Source organism: Eutrigla gurnardus (genome assembly GCF_963514095.1).
Source record: "Eutrigla gurnardus genome assembly, chromosome: 15".
Taxonomy (NCBI): Eukaryota; Metazoa; Chordata; class Actinopteri; order Perciformes; family Triglidae; genus Eutrigla; species Eutrigla gurnardus.
Window position 1 is genome coordinate 528,242 of NC_139938.1, and position 18,976 is coordinate 547,217.

Genomic DNA, 18,976 nt, shown 5'->3' on the forward strand with positions numbered 1-18,976 from the left:
CAAGCACTTTTCAGACCTTGAAAAACAGCATTAAAATTACAGCATTTTCAAAGATTTTACATTTTAAGCACCTGTACGAACCCTGTATTAAGTCTTATGGTTAAATGACATTATCCATGTCAATCTATAGCCTACTTAATATGGCTTGTCACTTAGCGGTATCATTTATTAACGGGTATATTAATTACCACGTACTACGCTAGCTATGTATGAACATTAATATGGGTTAAAATAACAGCTTTAACGTTACCTCCCCACGGCTCTCCCAGCCGGACATAAACAAGCAGCAGCCGCCTCTCCTCTTGCTCTCTTGCTCAAAAAATAAAAAAAAAATATATATATTAAACTCTGGCTCCATCATGTTGGTCTGTCGTATTTTTGTTTTGACCGGTGTTTTTCCCGGGCTTGGCCGGCAGAAATGATGACGTCGCGACGCAATCAGGAAATGCTCCGTAGGTTAGACCGTCCCATTTACCGACGGTTTACCCAGCCTTCGGAGGAGTCTCCGAAGGTGTTGCCTCCGTAGACCGCGTAGGCTGGGTCCTCCGAAGGCTGCAGACCCTGAATCAAAATATCTAACCTCATGCAGCTTAATTCTGCCCACAAAGCTCTGACAGGTTGGTTGTTTCTCTAACCAGTGGGAACAGCCATCATTGGGCACAGTGCCAGACCTATTTGCATTGCTTAAGATGGGTGACGTGTGAAACCATTATATTATTATTATATATTATATTATTATATCCCACCTCATGTTGGAGGAAAGATGTCCCACTTTCTTGCTCACACGTCTGAATGCTACTTGTGTCTCTGTATCATATTAATTGTGCTGCCTCAACCTCCTCTGTTTGTGCGTGTCTCTCAGTTCTCCAGGTGTGTCCTGTACATGATCTGGTGCAGATCAGAAGCCTCGCCCACCCCAGTTCACCACACACTGCCCAGCAGCAGTGGTGGGTGGTGTCACATTGTCACCCCCCCAGCAGGGGAACAAAACAAAGTCAATACCATGTTCACATCCAGACACCAACAGGTGCAGCGGTCTGCTCTGGTGCTAGTGGCTCAATATACAACATAGAGGTCAAAGGTCACTTTAGCTCAATGATCAATGACAAAAAAAAGACATTCCACTTTTCTTTTTCAATTTATTGGACATATTTTTAAACAAAAAAAAAAAGTCACAAAAAAGCAAAATGCTGCAGGAAATGTGTTTCGATTGTAAAGAAATCTCTATGTGATTGAAATGTTCTATTGATTACTCCAGTGTAGCACATAGCTCAATATAGCATCATTTTGCATGTCTGTAACTGTTCTTCACTGTAAGACCTCAGTCCACTGTTGAAGCTTGCATCAGGTCATTTGATGAACCAATAATAATGGGAATATAATTATACAAAAAAAAAAAACTACGGAAAAACAAGTTTGACTACATGTAGCTTTGGATATTATTTCGTCTTAACCATAAAGAGCAACATGTGACTGTTAATGTCAAAATATGTTGGTCTAATCTGTAAAAAAAAAAAAAACTAGCCAACAAGGGCAACCGGGTTATTTTGTTTTGCGTCTTTACACCACTAGAGTGCACCAAGGCTGAGCCGACTCTCACATTTACATGCAGATACATCAGTATGATGGAGTGAAGTGTAACTAAATAAAAAGTGGATTATAAGGGGACGTTTAGACTCTTTTTTTTAAATTCAAGTTTAACAATATATCAACAATATATAACAATTGAAAAAAAAAAAAAAATAAACAACTTTTGTTTCCTGAATGAATGTTCACCAACACCAAAATAATTTATTAAGAAAATAAACTTACATCTTCAAAAATATACAGTCATTATGCTTCATGAACACTGACTGAGCATTCAGTTAGTGAAATATTAGTCTAGAAACACATTCACATTTGTGGCGATTCATAACTACTTCACAAACACATTGAAATACTTTCAGGTACGAGGCGAGAGGAAGTGTCAAAATGCAGTGTAATACCGTCGGTTCACCTAGGAGGAAATGTTGGAGAATCAGGTTGAGCCGGAAGTCCACGAGACAGAAACCCAAACCACTTGATGAGTCCATATATGTAACACGCTGCCCGTGTTCAGACATTAACGCTGCTATTTAGTCTTACAAACAATTCAAAAATACACAAGGGACACTTTCAAAACATTCCCGTGAGGTGTAATTACTGCTGAGCTGGAAGTCTGTTTTTCATATCGTGGAACAGCGAGGTCGAGTTTAAGGGATCCTCCTCTCCCTTAACTGGGGTGTGGAGTCTCCGGTGCTTTCAAATTCTGAGGAAAGTAATGACGCAATGTTCACTTACAACAGAAAATATTATCAAGGCTGAAAGAGGAGATGTAGAGGATTTTTTATTGTAAATCACATGCCAACGCTCTATCCTCCAACTGTGGTGCTTTGATTCAACTTGACAGCTGTAAAGTATTGCACTCATACGGTGGGACATCTGATTAGACTGTCACTACTACTGGCGTTGGAACAAAAGTATAGCACTCTCTGGTTCCCCCTCAGGGTAACACTGTTCTACTGTTAGATGGCTGGCCATGTTGAGAGGCAGTTATGCTCCCAACATCGTAAATATGGCAGCTTTATGTTATCTGCACTGGAGGCCATCAGGGATGAGTGGGAAATAATGTTTTTAATGGTAGTGATTAAAGCTGGATTTATTGTGTTTTAAACGGACTACAATTGAGGGCTACAGCAGGGGAAGTTTTCAGTGGACATCGTTGAGTTAAGACAACATTATGAACTTCCAAGGGAAGCTCAGTTGTCTTCTTTCTGTTCAGTAACACATTAATATGTTTGTTTATAAAAATAAACATCTTTGTTTTTATCTTGATCTAAAAAAAAATATTAAAAAAAAAATACCATTTGGTGCGCCAACACTATAGCTTTAAATGACATTATATTTAGAGGGACTGTGGCACGTTACTATGTTTGGATGTGTGGGGACATACACTGCAGATGAAAATCTGCAGTGCTGAACCTCAGTCATTATACACAGAACTAAATTATCAATAAATTATCAGTTTTTCACAAGTAATTTATCAAGAATAAAATATCACCTTCAATGTACAATGGACTTAAACGGTAAATTGCCTCATTTATATGGCGCTTTTCTCCAAAGTGCTTTACAGTAATGACTGACATTCACCCATCCACGCACACATTCACACACCGGCGGTGGAGTCAACCACGCAGGGCGACAGCCAGCTCGTCAGGAGCAATTAGGGTGAGTAGTCTTGCTCAGGGACACCAGGCACTCAGCTAGGAGGAGCCGGGGATCGAACCGGCAATCTTGCGGCCAAACGCTCTACCTCCTGAGCTACTTTTTTCACAAGTCAGATCAAATAACTGATCAATTAACACAACACAAAAAACAACAACTATTTTCCAGTAAAAAAAGAAAAGAAAAATCCCCACAATGAAACATGATTACGTGGTTCCTGAGATCAGTCTCAGACTTACCTGCGAGTAGTTGAATGGAGAAACCATGGGCTCAGGTCGTGTGTAGTTGGGTGGGTTGGCGCTGGGATCATAGCCCAGACGAGCCAGCATCGGGGCGATTTCAGCCATGTCGGTTATCACATCAGAGGGAATATGCCCGACCCACTTGGACAGGGCATCCGTGTTCACCGGCTTCATCACCTGGTCTGTGGAGCGCTCAACCCTGCACACAAACACAAGGTCAGTTCATGCATTTGTGTGAAGAGTGACAATTTAAAAAATTAAATGTGTATGTATCTACACACATGATTCAGAACCACAACATGACACATTTTGTGGTAAATTACATGACTGAGGAGGTTATAAAACATTCGTGTGACTAACATGGCACCCACCGTTGCATAACTAATCAAATAAGGGTGCTAATTCTCTCAGAATGTGGCCTAATTCCTTCAAATACATGAGAGGTTTGGGTTTTTGCAGTGTAAAGCAGCCAAGATTCCCACAAAATCCCCTGAGCATCTGCTCGAAGGGATGCCTTATCTGAATCACCACAAATAAGTGGAGCAACACAAACTAAACATCTACTGAGTGAAAGCTTTACTTGACCTTGATAGGTCCAGCTGCTTCAAATGAAAACTCTGGTTGAACTTACACATCCTGGTGGCTCGGTGGACTCAAATATATTACATATGTGGGTTCAAATCTAGCCAATTATTAAGTTTAAGTCCATTATTCAATTAGTGGATCCACAGAAGAAATATCTGCAAGATTCTAGTCAATGAATTGTTTTTCTCAGGAAAAATGAAGAAAATTAAAACCTGAAGAAAGCAACGGACAAATTATAAATCAATGAAACATGTTTTCTCTTTTTTCTCTTGGGCTGCACGGTGGTGTAGTGGGTAGCACTCTCGCCTCACAGCAAGAGGGTCCTGGGTTCGATCCCCAGGTCGGCCCGGGTCCCTTGTGTGTGGAGTTTGCATGTTCTCCCCGTGTAAGCGTGGGTTCTCTCCAGGTTCTCTGGCTTCCTCCCACAGTCCAAAGACATGCAGGATGGGGATAGGTTCATTGGTGACTCTAAATGTCCCGTAGGTGTGAATGTGAGTGTGAATGGTTGTTTGTCTCTACATGTCGGCCCTGCGATAGATTGGCGTCCAGGGTGTACCCTGCCTTCGCCCAATGATAGCTGGGATCGGCTCCAGCCCCCCCCCCCCCGTGACCCTGAATACAGGATAAGTGGTAGAAAATGGATGGATGGATGGATGTTTTCTCTTAATCTTTGTATTCAAAAAAGCAAATAATTAAAACTAAAGGTATGGATTATGTTCAAGACGAGATGTGAGAATCAAGACATTCCAAGACATGTGGGAACCCTGTACTCATTTCACATACTCACTTGGACAGAGACACACCACCAGTCTTTCCAATCAGCTCTTCATGGTGCAGCACTGATGGGTCCCACTGCAGCTCCAAGAAGTGAAGCAACTTCCTCATTTCTTCCTCTGTGTGGAGGACGAGCTGCTCGTAGTGGACAGGCAGGCATCTGGTCTCCCCGGCGGCCTGACACTGGCTGAACATGGTCTCCACCGCGCTGCTCCACTTGGTCAGACAGTCCCTGTAGCTGGCAAGGTCAAAGCCAGAGACAGTCACCTGTGAATGGAGCCAGAGAGATCAAAGCAAAGGAGGCCTATCACCACTGAGTGGACACAGAATGGAAAATGTATTGTGCCACAATGTGGAACTGGAACAAACTTGTCAAGTGGCCGTTTTGAAACAGGAGGCAGTGAGGAAGTTCATGCGCCTGCAGCCATTGATAAGAAAAAGAAACCCATCATACCTTGCGTGATATCATGGAGTGGACGCTTGCCCTTCCGTCTCGTAGCATGAGCACAAATTTGGCTTTAGGAAAGATGCGTGACAGATATGAGAGGGACTTCAATGCGAACGGGTCCTTGTTGCAAAGGCGAGGTGCAGGCTCCCCATGACCGACTATAACCTGAAACATATTGAGTAAAACTCACATCAAGGAAGCCTCAGCTGCTACATGCAAACAATTCTGGTTCAATACTCAGAATACCAAGATTTGAAAAAACATGTTGACATGCCAAATATGAATACCAGTACACATGTAACTTACAATATGAACACTTTTAACCCATTAAAGAGAAACCAGAAATTAAAAAAAAAAAAACTAAAAATACTAATTATTACCCAGGATAGTTTTACATTTACCCAAATTACCTTATATAAATCATTATGAAATCATGATTCAAACTCATTATGTTGGGAAATGTGTTTATTTACTTTCTTGTTCTGATTTTTCAGGCAAAAATGATCAAATATTTGTTAACTGCAGTTTCTCAAACATGATGCATTTTTGTCATATATGACAGTAAATGTAATATTTTGGCGTCTTGGACCGCTGGGGCCTGTACTACTTTGGGCTTAGCGAGGTAACTTAAGCGTTAACCCTGGGTTTTCCGTCCTACGACGCTGGTTCACTTCTTCCCGGGGTACGTCGCCATGGTAACTTACGCTGCAGAGCTAACCTGCTCCAGAGCAGGTTATGTTCCTGATATGAGATCAACTTGGAGAACACCGCCTACTGACCAATCAGCTCTCTTGGTGAGCAGATAAAAAAAAAAGGAGGAGAACTAGAGTGTTCAGAGACCGGCAAAAACCCATTTGGCTGTGACCGGCGGTGTTTTAAATGAGAGGTACAGATTCTCATGAGAGGGCATGACTTATCTGTGTCAGCGTACAGCCGACTTACCACTTTGAATTATGCTTTTTATACCGTATTTATTTGATTTGCTCCCAAGTCTGTTTTACACTGCCGGGATTGCAGCTGAAAGAATGAGGCTGATATTGTCATACACCACGTTATAAGAATACATCTAAGCAACACATTCATTATTTTAAAGTTATATTTTTGGCCTTTTATTGCAGAAGGACATCGTGAGAGTTAAAGGGACGAGAGAAAGCAACGACATGATTTAAAATACGGCCGCAGGGCAGATTCGAACCCGGGACCGCTGCAGGGAGCCTCGGTACATGGGGCGGTAACTACCACTGAGCTATCAGCTAACTTAACACATCCATTTAGATCAGTCAGATCTAGTAGTTCCCTTATGATGGGGCAGTCATATTATACTACTACTAATACTATTAATACGACTTACGCATTCACACAGTCAGCGAGTTTTTGCCAGCTGTCCTTCCTGCATGTTACAGATTAAACTGTTTTTTTTTTGCCTGTATTATATTAATTTCTTCATATTTCTGTATGATTATGGTTCGCTCCTCGTACGTGAAATACACCGCTCCGCTGCCGTAGACTGATCCATGTTTGTGATTGGTCAAATGCCGCAAACGCCGCCTCTTTCATGTGCACGCGCTCATAGCTCAACAGGGAAACCCTGGGTTGAGTTAACGAGTTGATATCCAGCTTCGTGTGACCGCTTATCTCCGATTGCCTTTGTTAGGGTTACTTAAGCTGGATCTCTGAAAGATAACCTGGTATGTTGAACTCGCTGAGTAGTACAGGCCCTGGTTTTATTATAGCCTAAATGATTAATCATTTAATCAAGAATTAGATCATTAGAATAATTGTAAAATATTAAGCATAGTCTGCTTAATATGTAAATGATATTTGCAATAGCTTTTAATAACCGTGTATCCAAAGACATCATCTTAATAGCTGATTCATGCCTTCAGCACCCAAACATGTCTGCAGGTAAACGGTAGATGCGGAGACTCGACCGGCTAACCTCTAACAGGAACGCTCGTACTGCTGAGTCCAACACCTGGTCAGTGACTCCGGCCTCGTCCAGTCGTATCCTCTCCTTCACAGAGCGGCTCCAGGTGGCCCGCATGGCCAAGAGGCGGGGAATCACTCGGGTCTCTTCCCCACACCGCACAGCATTGTGGGCATCCAGCATGACGCGCATCAGTGTTGTGCCGCTCCTGGGAAAGCCTCCGATGAAGATGAGGGGTGTGTCTTCAGGGAAATGTTCAGTCAGAGATAAGCTCTGATTGGCTGAGCCCAGGTTGAGTTCCATCCACCGGTATCGATGGCTTTTTGGAGGGCATTCTATCCCGCTCATGCCCAGATAGAGCAGGGAGGCGGAGCAGAGGAGCACGCAGCCCAGCAGTAGGCTTGATCTGGTGGTCCTCATGGTTCAGTATCAGGAGGACATTTAAAAAAAAAAAAAAAACAATAGTCAGGGGCACCTGAGAAGGCTAGAATCAGATGTCAATGTAGCTACCGCTTAAATTTCAGCAAAGGTCAGTTCAAGACTCAGTTACACACTGACAACCTGGATGATGAGGAAGAGAAAAACAGCTGAGGGGATGCTGAGTAAAGCTTGATGAAGGGGGACCTGGAGGGTGGAATCTCTTCAGGAAACTCCTCACTCCTCTGCAGCTCCTCAGCCCTGGTGTCAGCGAGCAGGATCCAGGCCTGCTGCACTCCAAGGCCAGCCACGCATCTTATCCATAGCTTCTACCTAAAACATAAGAGCACTTCAGGACTGCACCACAATCAGTTTATACTGCTTACAACCAAATACAGTATGCGTCCGTTTCGCACTGCAGTATAACACGAGACGTATATTCGAAGCATGATTTTACAACTTGCTGAGTAACCAAAACAATTATCATATTTTAAATTTAACTCCAAACACCACTTCCCTGAAATATTAGCAGGTGCTGTGGTGGCTACAGTCTTATTTTGCCAAAAGCCCTTCTACTCACTTTCAGTGGAGCTGAAACATGTCCAATTTCTGTTCTCAAAGCATCCATTTTACAAGCTGACCGTTAAGCCACAACAGTTCACTGCGACATGCAACACAGGTTCACACTCTCAGGAAGTGTATTTATATCCACTACATCAGAGCTTCCTCATGTTTTTATTTGCAAAGACAGTTTTCCAGGTAATGTTACTATTAGTGAGTCATCCTGCAACTTCCACATTTCACTTGAACAGAATCTACCCACAACGTATATCTTATTCCTCTTATTTGGCAAACAACAAACACACACACTTGCAAAAATGTAATTCAGCTGAGCATTCAATAGCTCCAATGATGTCACTAAGTAATGTCTTGATTTCACTACAGCTCTGAAACTCAAATTCACAACTCAAACAGCAGTTTTGCTTCTTACAGAAGCTCTAAGCAATATGGAATATGTCTCCCGTTCTCAGAAGTAGGCCTATTTTGGTTTCTGACTCGTCCAAACCGAACGTGCAGCGAGTCTAACATCTGGATGCCACGTGGGGAACTCCTCACTCTCCTGAGCTGGAGTAGCATGCCTATAAAATTCTGTCTGAGGATCAAAGCAAAAAGGAAAAAATTGCTGGAAATGAGGACACCCCAGCCTGTGTGGGATACTTAGGTGATGCCTTAAGCCATGCTAAGTCCAGTCATATCCACAAGCTTTAAATGCAATTCTAATGCATTTCCATGGAGAGATTAAGCCACTTGGAGTTTTGCAGAGAATTAGGCCAGTGGTTTAAGACGAGCCTTGCTGCTTTGTCCTTTCAACAGATTTTAAAAGGGCCATCCATCCATCCATCCATTGTCTACCGCTTATCCTGTATTCAGGGTCACGGGGGGGCTGGAGCCGATCCCAGCTTTTAAAAGGGCCAGTTCACCCAAATTACAACAAAAGCACATATCCACAAAACTAATAATTATAATCATTATTGATGGATATCACAATTATTTTAGTCTATAAAATAGATTCAAATGAACATCACAATTTCTTAAAGGAGTCATCACCAGGAAATCGCAATTTCTCTTGTTAAAACATGCATATCTGTGTTTGACCTCAGTTGAAACTTGCCTGAAAGGCTGGAGTTTGAAAGTGGCGCCGTTTTTTCGCTTCTGCTCTTTTTCCGAACAGGAATAGCACACAAGGGTGTGCATTCCTAAAGCACGAGATTTTGATTCTGCGCCTACGGTGACGTCACCGTGGAGGCTACTTGCATAAGCCCACCCCTCTTTCACCCCTCTGGCTCTTCACTCTCCGGTTCGGGTTCCGACTCTGGTTCGTACATAAATGCCTGAATTCCGTAAGGTTCGTCATTTAGTGTGTGCGCCATGACAGGGGGCTGTTTATGTTTTGGAGTCTGCATGCAGGCAAGCCCCCCCGGCTCTGTCCTTCCTGCGGCGAATCAACGCGCGCCTCATTACATATTATACAATGCACATCCGGACCAGTCAAAACCTCGCGCGTAATCTCGCGTGATAAAATCGCGGTACGAAAAAGGGTCAGAACAAGCTCAATGTTTGATTAAAATTCTTTTTTTTTTTTCCTAATAAGTTTTACGAATTGATCCAAAGCGATCCAAGGGGGGCTGGATACGTATAAAACCAGGTTATGACTCCTTTAAAGCCCTGAGGTTTGTCTTTGCTTGTTTAGTCTAAAATGTTCTAGACTAGTCGATTCTTTGTTTGGCTAATAAAATGTCTGAAAACAGCTACACATGTCCATCCCGGTTACTCAAAGTCCAAGAGGATGTCTTAAAAGGTCTTATTTTGTCAGTCCAAACCCCAAAGCTATTCAGTTTAATGTGATAGTAAACAGAAAAGTAGGAAAGCTCCATATCTGAGAGACGGAAACCAGCATTTTCTGCCATTTCTGCAGGAAGAATAACTATTACTATTACATTACAGCCAACAGTTGTAGCTGAACAAGCAGATAGTTTGGATTTTACTTGCCAGGTAGGTTTTGAGATAGCGGCCTGTTTTGCCTCCACCCCAATACCACAACGATGAATTAAATAGTTTTATTTTTGAAAAACGACATTTATAAAAGTAATAATAAAACTGATAATTAATAAGGTAACATCCTACCGATGGTATTTTAAAGCTGTCAAATGTTTTCATAATCTTTTTGGACAAAGCAGTTCAACAGAGACTGTTTCAACTCAGAGGCTTGTTGAATTGTTATGTTTAATTAATTGATTCCATTCACCTCCATTGTTTTGAGCGGAAGCAGAAATCTCAGGAGGTCGATATCAGTTACCTGGGCAAACAAAGACACAACTAGACTAGATGTTTCTGCTAAGACTAGGAGTGGATAGCTACTCTGACTAATCAGGGTATTTACCTTGAAAAGGCAGCTGAACCTGAACTCAATTTTTAACGTTGTGTCCTTGGATGTATGACTCAGAACTAGTTTCGTGCGCTTGTTTTTGGATGCACCACACTTCTTTTCTTCAGTCTACGCTGAATTGCTTCCCTTTTCTGCCGCGTTGCACAACATAAGTGGCGGACCAGGTGCACACTGGTGGAGATATGATAAACGGTTCAGTCGACGGTGTGTGCAGAAACAGGATTATTCCACGGTTGCAAACCCGAAGGCCCAGCACCCACTAACATCTGGTCTGACTGGCGATGCATCTCGTCTACACAAATTAACCCGAGGCGGGCGGCCACTAGGTGGACGACCTGCAATCGGTCAACAAACACCGTGACAGCCTGTGGCCACCTACAGCTCGCCAACAGGGCATGTCGGTGTGTTGTTTAACCATCGTTACCTGCTCGGAATGGAGTCGTTTGGCTGCCCGTGGGTAGCTATCGCGCGTCGTAAATAAACCAGACCCGTTAAAAATGGTGTTCACTCACCAGCGGCTGTGAAACTGACGAAATCCGAAGAAGAACAAAAACCCATGAACACTGATCCAATAGAGCTGAAACTCACAGCTCATCGAACCACATCGTGATTTTCTTTCATGTGGATAATCTATCGGCGGAAGTCACGACGCTATTTCGTATTTTAAAAGAGACACTTACACAACGTTCCGCTGCTAGTTCCCGACGTAACTTTGCACCGTGAGAAGTCGAGATATATCAACCGTGGAGAGGAGGTAAAATAGACACAGTGAGCGCGAGCGCTTCCAGGCAGTGAAAGCTGAGCTCTGATTGGTCGCTGCACGTTCTGAATACTAATACGCATCTGCTTGCGAGATTCCTATTGGTGGAGGTGTTAAAGGGCAATTCTGTCGCATTTACAAAACCACTTTTTTTCTCTTAGCACTCGAGGCTAAAATCACGTTACTTCATCGATTCGTGTGCTCTCAGTAAAAGCCCACGGGGGAAATCTAATCACAATGTGGGATTTAGTTGAGGTTCCATCCGCCTCATTTCATTTACCCACCTTTTTACTATCAAACCTGATTTTGGCAACTCCTAAAGTGTGACATCTTCATGATGCATTGCGTTATCTGATCTGTATGAAACAACTACCGAAATTCATGGATGATATAAATCAAACATATATATATATATATATATATATATATATATATATATATATATATATATATATATATATATATATATAGACATTTAGAATCATCAATTAATCTATCCTGATGATTCTAAATGTCTATCTAAATGGCGATAGACAAATTCCACACAGAAGGAACCCAAGCCCAAACCGGGAATCAAACCCAGGACCCTCTCCCGTGAGGCGACAGTGGTGCTACCCACTACACCACCGTGCAGCCCCAGGTGTTTTACTTACAATATATTTTGATCTAGACAGTAACAATAAATCAAAGACAGCGTTGCTACACTGCCGAGTCAACACTAGATAGCATATATAACCGTGCATAAAAAAAGAAAAAGTTATGCTCATCCCGATCTCTGTGCGATATGAAGTGTTTCTATGCCAATATGCCACCTGGCCTCAGGTCTACTGTATGGTAAAATAGATCAAATCGATGAGAAATATAGTAATCTGGGAGCTTTCAGCTCCACTGAGGTTTGTGTCTCCCTGCACAATTGTTTGATTTGACTGATTTTCCATACTTGTAGCATTCTCAAATGACTTATTTACATTGACCTGGAGCTGAAAAACTATTTTCAATTGAATATAAGACATGAAATTAACTACAAAATGATAAGACTTTGCTGTTATTTCACAGCAGCACTTGTCTGCTCTGCTTTTCCTCACACAAAAGCATCCGTTCCATATAGTAAAACTGAATGTGATTTGTGCAAGAGAACACAACTTTGTGTACATATAAATTTAGATGGGTAAAAGATAGTTAGGACATTACAGTTCATAATGCCTTTTACGTTCAGATTGGTAAATGGTGGACATTTACTCTTTCATGGGGTTGCAGCAAAGTGACCTTCATGTATTCACTTCCAAGCCCAACCGATGGCCGGGGTCACTTGCACGGGGGCTGCTTGATGTGCCGATAAACAGTACTCCAGACTTTGGTTTTGTCAGTATCTTGCCTCAGCAAGGTGCTAAGTGAGCGCAGGAAACTGATATGATACACTAATAGGAAACTCAAAACAGAAAGATACACAAGTCCAACCAGCACATCCTTCCTCTGCTACATCAAATCATCTCAGCACAGAAAACATGAGCTGATCCAGTTTGTAGTTGAAGGGTTTGTGAGTTTATATCCGGTGTATTCTACGAGTTCTAATCGCAACCTATATGTATGTTAAATTTACATTTAGAGCATTTAGCAGACGCTTTTGTCCAAAGCGACTTACAAGAAGTACATTTGTCAAAAGAAAGAAACCACAACATATCATTGCCGATAAAGTAAGAGCTAAAAATAGAAACAAGTGTTAGGTCCTCATCTGAGTAAAGTAGTAGCTGTTCAGCAAACATACCTTAAGAACAACAGTGCTATGATCAAAGTGCCATTGGTAAGAACATAGAAGTGCAATTTTTTTTTGGGGGGGGGGGGGGGTGTTGTAAGTGGGTCATGCTGCTAAATGATGTGTGCAGAATGAAATGACTACAATATTTCAGGATGATTAAGTATTTACTACTAGACATTCTCCTAAAATGTCTAAATTTACAGCAAACATAATTATTGAGTTGCTTCTCTACCTTTGTGTTGCATTCACAGACCTACAGGATGATGCAGAGAAGGATGCATTGAGGAGGACACCCCCATCGTCTGACTGAAATTGGTTTCAGATTATAGTTCTAATTTATGTATATGTCTATATGTACACCAACATTCAGACGTTCTGAAAGCAAAGGTTGTGGTGTTAACTTCCCTGCCTGTTGACCATGCCATTCAAAGTGAAAAAAAAGCTGCAGACCCATTTCATTTGTTGCATTTCATTTTGTTACAGCATGAAAGTATCAGCATGTTTTAACAATGATCAAAGAGACAACAATCACCTCTTGGTCCAGAAGGTCTACTCTCTTTGCTATTACATAACTGCTCTAATAATACTGTCTGACCTCATGTTAGTGCTGTCTTTAATTGCATGACTGACTTACATTACAGCTTGGGAAATCACACAGCAACAAAAACTCTTCTATGGAACACAGTGGAAACTGATGACCAACATTCAGTCAGAAACCAAAAATATAGCAGGTTAATGACAGATCGTCTCTGCATAAACATTATCCGATGTGAAATACAAATTAGACCAGTCAGATTCAAAACAAGACATCAGCGACTTACTGTCCGAAAATCAGAGAAAGTGTGTGGATGTTTGATATGATACGATGATATGATATGTATGTACGCACGCAAATGCTAAGCAGGAACACTCTTCTTCCATTCATTAAATGATTCATCTTAATGGGAATCATTTAATGAGGCATATCTAAGGTGTTGAGGTCATTTCAAGCCACAGCCATTTTGCATCCCTTCTGCCAGTATGTTGTTCCGTTCAAACTGTGATGCAAAATGTCGCAGGTAAAAGCAACCGATGCAGTTCTGTAATCATGTTTAGCCTTTGCTCCAGTTCTCCACCTATGTGCGGTTTCTGGTCTGTCCTGTTGTCATGACTGTTGAGCGGCATCATCCATCTCTGCATCTGCAGGAGCTGCGTTCTCCTGCTCTGGGTCACCTGGGAGGACGTCTCTGACCATCTGGATGAGCTGCTCGATTTGCTCCTCGGACAACCGCTCTTCACTCTCCTCTACCATCTGAAAACCAACACAAAAATGTTTGTCATTATTGTGCTTTGTAAACGTTCCGATACATTTTCCCTTGCCAAATTTAATACATAAGAAAATGCTATACATATAAACATGCCTTGACTCAACTCTTTTAAATCTGTTTATCTGTGTAAACATTGGCAACACATATTTTCGATTGGGTTTGTCAGTTGTCAGGGGATTGTAGATAAAATTTCCCTTGAAGGGGACCTGTTGCGCACATTTCCAGGTTCTGTCTGAAGGCAGAGTACACCCAGGACACGTAAATTAAGTTTGAGCAGAAGTTGTTGTGTCAACTGCTGTTTCCCAGATCAAAATTGAACTTCAAAACTCAATTTACATTAAAACTGCGAGCAGTGATAACGGGCCCTCGCATGGCACGTAACTCGGTTAGTGCTACGACCGCCTAACAAGTCGGACCGCCTTGCGGCGCGGATGGTCCCCGGCCACCGCCACGCCGCCGGTCGTCCCCGGCCACCGCCACGGCGCCAGTCGTCCCCGGCCACCGCCACGGCGCCGGTCGTCGCTTGCCTGAATCGTCCTGTCCATCACTGTGTCAGATGATTGAAGTCATCACACTCGACTGGGGTGCAAAGTTCCACGACACTGGGACCTTATACAAGTGTAAAAACATGACATTTCATGTTGCGAATAGATCCTGCAAGTTTCGTGATGATTTGGTTAAATATTGTGGAGTTATGTCCTTATATGTGTGTAAAAACATGATATTTCATGTTGCCAATAGGTGGCGCTCTGATTGTGAGTCAATATTGCAGTGCAGACGTGTTCAGGGTGGGACTCTCATCAAATGTGAGAAGTTTGAACCAGATCGGAAAATGGACACTGAAGTATAACAGTTTAGAGTATTGTGGCGAAGCATGAAATTCGTCCATGTTCAGGGCGCCGTAATTGCGCTCCCGTAGGACTTATGTAAGACCTTTCGATGATTTAAATCGTGGAGGCCTCTAGAACAGGCTCACAAAGTTTGGTAGGAATCGGATCAACGGTGTAGGAGGAGTTCGTTAAAATACAAACCTTTCAAGTGAAAAATGGCTGATTTACTGTAGCGCCCTCGAGTGGTCAATTTTAATAAAACTTTCAGGATATGTTCCAGGGAGTTATGTCAACATATCCAGCAAGTCTCGTGAGGATTGGGTTAAATATTGTGGAGTTATGTCTATTGATTTCTAGAGCCCCGCCCCTCTGATGTTCATTGGCTAATAACTTCTGAACGCAACAACGTTTTTCAACGCTTTTCATGGCACTTGCCCAGCTTGGTGAGAATCGGATCTATAGTTTAGGAGAAATTAGCAAAAACGTGTTTTTCACAAAATTCAAAATGGCGGAAAATTTTGGTAGGCGGACTTTTGGGCCATAATGTAATTTTTTGTAGAGCACACAGATCTGCATGTCTGTGCAAAATTTCAAGTCAATTGGAGTTACGGTGTGAGCTGGCCATCCTTCTTTGCGTTAGGTGGCGATAGCGAGCCACTTTTTTGTGGCCAACTATGAAACCTTTAAAATATCAAAATTTTCACTGTTTTCTATTAGCATGCTAATTTTTTTCAACTTCTGAATATGTTAAGGCCCCCAAAAACGCATCTGTTAAATAAAATAATAATAAAAAACATTACAGTTTCAATAGGGCTTCGCTGCCCGACGTTGTCGGCGCTCGGGCCCTAATAAGAAACGATACAGTTTCAATAGGGCTTCGCTGCCCGACGTTGTCGGCGCTCGGGCCCTAATAAGAAACGATACAGTTTCAATAGGGCTTCGCTGCCCGACGTTGTCGGCGCTCGGGCCCTAATAAGAAACGATACAGTTTCAATAGGGCTTCGCTGCCCGACGTTGTCGGCGCTCGGGCCCTAATAAGAAACGATACAGTTTCAATAGGGCTTCGCTGCCCGACATTGTCGGCGCTTGGGCCCTAATTATTTAGCTATCAACATTTTTTGCTATGCTATTGCTATTTTACTCTCCAACAGCACAACGGCAAGGTCTTGTAACTCTGCGTGTTGGCAGATTCAAATGACAGCAAAAGTTGATTAAAAAACAGACACATCAATTCTCAGGAACAATGTAACTTGATATCAGTAAGAGCATGTTGTGTTTACCGACCGGATCGGTTTTTATGTGTATGTGTACTACCACACTTTATTGATGATCCTGGTGATATACTGGATGTGTGAAAACCCCCAAATGCCATATAGCCTAGGTGTGAAAGCTGTAGATATCACGTTCACATACTCTTCACAAGATTTTCAGGTTTCTCAATCCTTCGCTACCATGTGCAAAGCTCTCAGCCCAAAGCATATTCATCCTACCGAGAACTGAAACCTTCAAACATGGGTTACAGTGTCAAGGAAGGGATTTACTTAAGAGCTGGGCATTGTGTTCTTTAGCAAATGTTATTCAAACTGAAGTAAATAGAGCATTTGTTGGGGACTATTTTCTCCAGCGGATTAATAAACATCTGGTGCTCTAAGTATTTCCAGCCCACACATATAAGGGACTGACTCAAAGCAAACTGCAGAGCACAAGTTCATCGTAAGGAAGGGACACGTCACCCAGTGCAATAGTGAGGCTCCCTGATGGGTTTTTGTCAACAGCTGTTGGACTTTTTGTTGGGTGTGTTGACAATAAGAAAAAAAGGAGAACATTACTAAACTTATCCTTATAAGAAAGTCCAAGAATATGATATATTGGCTTGTTTCTACCAAAATAAATGTGTGAAAGAAAAGTCAAAATGTACAACAGTAGTAATAAGAGATAAAGATGAATAAGAGATAAAGAGAGGTAAGGACACAAGGTAATAATAGTAATTATTGAAAATAAAGAAACACTCACCAGCTGAATTTCCACTGCTGTCTGTGGCCGATGGTTCAATAGCTGCAGTTTTTCTGCCCTGATGGGGGAAAAATATCAGTTCATGAGTCTGTGTACAGGATAATACATACATACATACATACAGATTTGTTCATATTGAAAATGCTGTGAATCTTAAGCAATCTATATATTCCAAATGAAAAAAATGAATGCTGACATCTATTTCTTTGTCATATCTCACTGACTTCGTAAGTTTGTGAGGCATCATGGTGGTGAGGAACTCTTTGACGATGTCTGGAGTCTGCCTGCTGCAGGGCGTCTTTGACAGGTACTTCAGTGTCTGTATGGAAATGCAGAGGACACTGCAGCTGTGCTATTCGCAAACTGAAAATGCAACACGACAGGCAGAGACGTGTGCTGACCTCATACATGATGGTGTTGAGGTTCTGCTGCCCGGTGCTGTGTTTGCTCTTCCCGCTGTCCTTTCTCTGTTCCTTCAGGTCTGTCAGGAGTTTGAACACCTGAGAATCACACAGACAAATCTGAAGCGACACTACATTTTCATCTCTTGACTGGACACAGCAAATAGATTTCATGTAAATCCGTGAGACATAAAACAGTACCTCGTAGTTACTGAGCATAGCAGCATTAGCGTTTTTCCTGAAAAGATGAAAATAAGTCATGTTTAAGCATCAGTTCATTCTTGCTTGACTGAAAGCACCAAAAGATGAATGGTGGACCTTTGGGCTTAGATGACTTTGGTTAATTGATTGCCACCAGTACAGTGAAATAAAAACATCCCCAGCAACGCTTTTAAGTTTTTCCTGGGAGACCCCAAGGCGTTCCCAGGCTAAAAGACATATATAATCCCTCCAGTGTATTCTGGGCAGAGGTGGGAAGCGACTAAGTACAAATACTTTGTTGTTATTTATTTTTCTGACATCTTTTCTACTTTACTGCCAACAATTTAAACAAATATCTGTAATTTCTGCTGCATACATTTTCAAAACGGGCTTGGTACTTAAGTTTTAAAGCATTTGAGGGAAATTAATGATTCCTTTTTTTAATATGATGCAAGATTCAGTTAGCCTTGAAAAAAAACAGCCAGTAGAAAAGTCCCTTATAAGGATACCTTTTACATTGAGTAGATTTAGGCTGTACTTTTTCCCTTTAACTTGAGTAAATAAGTTAAATACGTGTTTTTTTAGTATCTGTACTTCTACTTGAGTACAGGTTGTATTTGTGACAGTCTGGGTCTACCCCAGGGCCTCTTCACAGTTGGAACAAAACCTCTAAAGGGACTATGTTTTAACTGACGTATTCATCATAAAAGTGGATCTTATTGCCGTATTGTTATTTTGAATCAGATTGTCGGTTGCAAACACAGAGACCTGTGTCTCATACACTCCGTTTCCTACGACTCGATCAATAAATCAACCGGAAACTTCGACAAAGCTTCGAACAACGTAGCTGTTGTGACGTCAGCTTTAACCACAATATTACAGAAATAAAACATAGTATCGATAAAAAAAACAATGTATGAATGAATTTAAATAATAAAAAACATTCTTACACTTCCATTTCGTTAAACTCCTAGCTTTGGTCCGTTGCAAAAGTGCCCGTGTAGAAAATGTGAACCAGGTCAATGGTTCCGCCCGGCATGAAGCTTCTTCTTCTTCTGTTGGATTTGATTGGCGGCTGGCATCCAGTTTACAGGTGCATTGCCGCCACCTACCGGACTGGAGTGT

The 18,976-nt window shown here is 42.0% G+C and overlaps 2 protein-coding genes across 2 annotated transcripts; both read right to left on the bottom strand.

Annotated features, from left to right (window-relative positions):
• Positions 1 to 1,186: 1,186 nt before the first annotated feature.
• On the bottom strand, positions 1,187 to 11,380 carry tpst1l (tyrosylprotein sulfotransferase 1, like). Its single transcript, XM_084028243.1, has 6 exons — positions 11,264 to 11,380; positions 7,232 to 7,969; positions 5,299 to 5,457; positions 4,858 to 5,111; positions 3,483 to 3,684; positions 1,187 to 2,287 (listed from the first exon to the last, which is right to left on the bottom strand). The coding sequence occupies exons 2-6, from the start codon at positions 7,637 to 7,639 to the stop codon at positions 2,252 to 2,254; spliced, it is 1,059 nt and encodes a 352-aa protein (XP_083884369.1). The 5' UTR covers positions 7,640 to 7,969; positions 11,264 to 11,380; the 3' UTR covers positions 1,187 to 2,251.
• Positions 11,381 to 13,552: 2,172 nt separating this feature from the next.
• On the bottom strand, positions 13,553 to 18,896 carry crcp (calcitonin gene-related peptide-receptor component protein). Its single transcript, XM_084029014.1, has 6 exons — positions 18,802 to 18,896; positions 17,852 to 17,888; positions 17,651 to 17,749; positions 17,474 to 17,568; positions 17,250 to 17,307; positions 13,553 to 14,390 (listed from the first exon to the last, which is right to left on the bottom strand). The coding sequence occupies exons 1-6, from the start codon at positions 18,807 to 18,809 to the stop codon at positions 14,244 to 14,246; spliced, it is 444 nt and encodes a 147-aa protein (XP_083885140.1). The 5' UTR covers positions 18,810 to 18,896; the 3' UTR covers positions 13,553 to 14,243.
• Positions 18,897 to 18,976: the final 80 nt, after the last annotated feature.

What these genes read in the sequence shown, in the direction of transcription:
- tpst1l (XM_084028243.1), bottom strand. Translation starts at nt 7,639, where the DNA reads ATGAGGACCACCAGATCAAGCCTACTGCTGGGCTGCGTGCTCCTCTGC. An exon ending in TACGAGCGTTCCTGTTAGAG is followed by an intron (nt 5,458 to 7,231) that starts GTTAGCCGGTCG and finishes AATATGTTTCAG; the next exon opens with GTTATAGTCGGTCATGGGGA. An exon ending in CTCCATTCAACTACTCGCAG is followed by an intron (nt 2,288 to 3,482) that starts GTAAGTCTGAGA and finishes TACTTTCCTCAG; the next exon opens with AATTTGAAAGCACCGGAGAC.
- crcp (XM_084029014.1), bottom strand. An exon ending in TCAACACCATCATGTATGAG is followed by an intron (nt 17,569 to 17,650) that starts GTCAGCACACGT and finishes ATTTCCATACAG; the next exon opens with ACACTGAAGTACCTGTCAAA. An exon ending in CAGCAGTGGAAATTCAGCTG is followed by an intron (nt 14,391 to 17,249) that starts GTGAGTGTTTCT and finishes GTTGGTTTTCAG; the next exon opens with ATGGTAGAGGAGAGTGAAGA.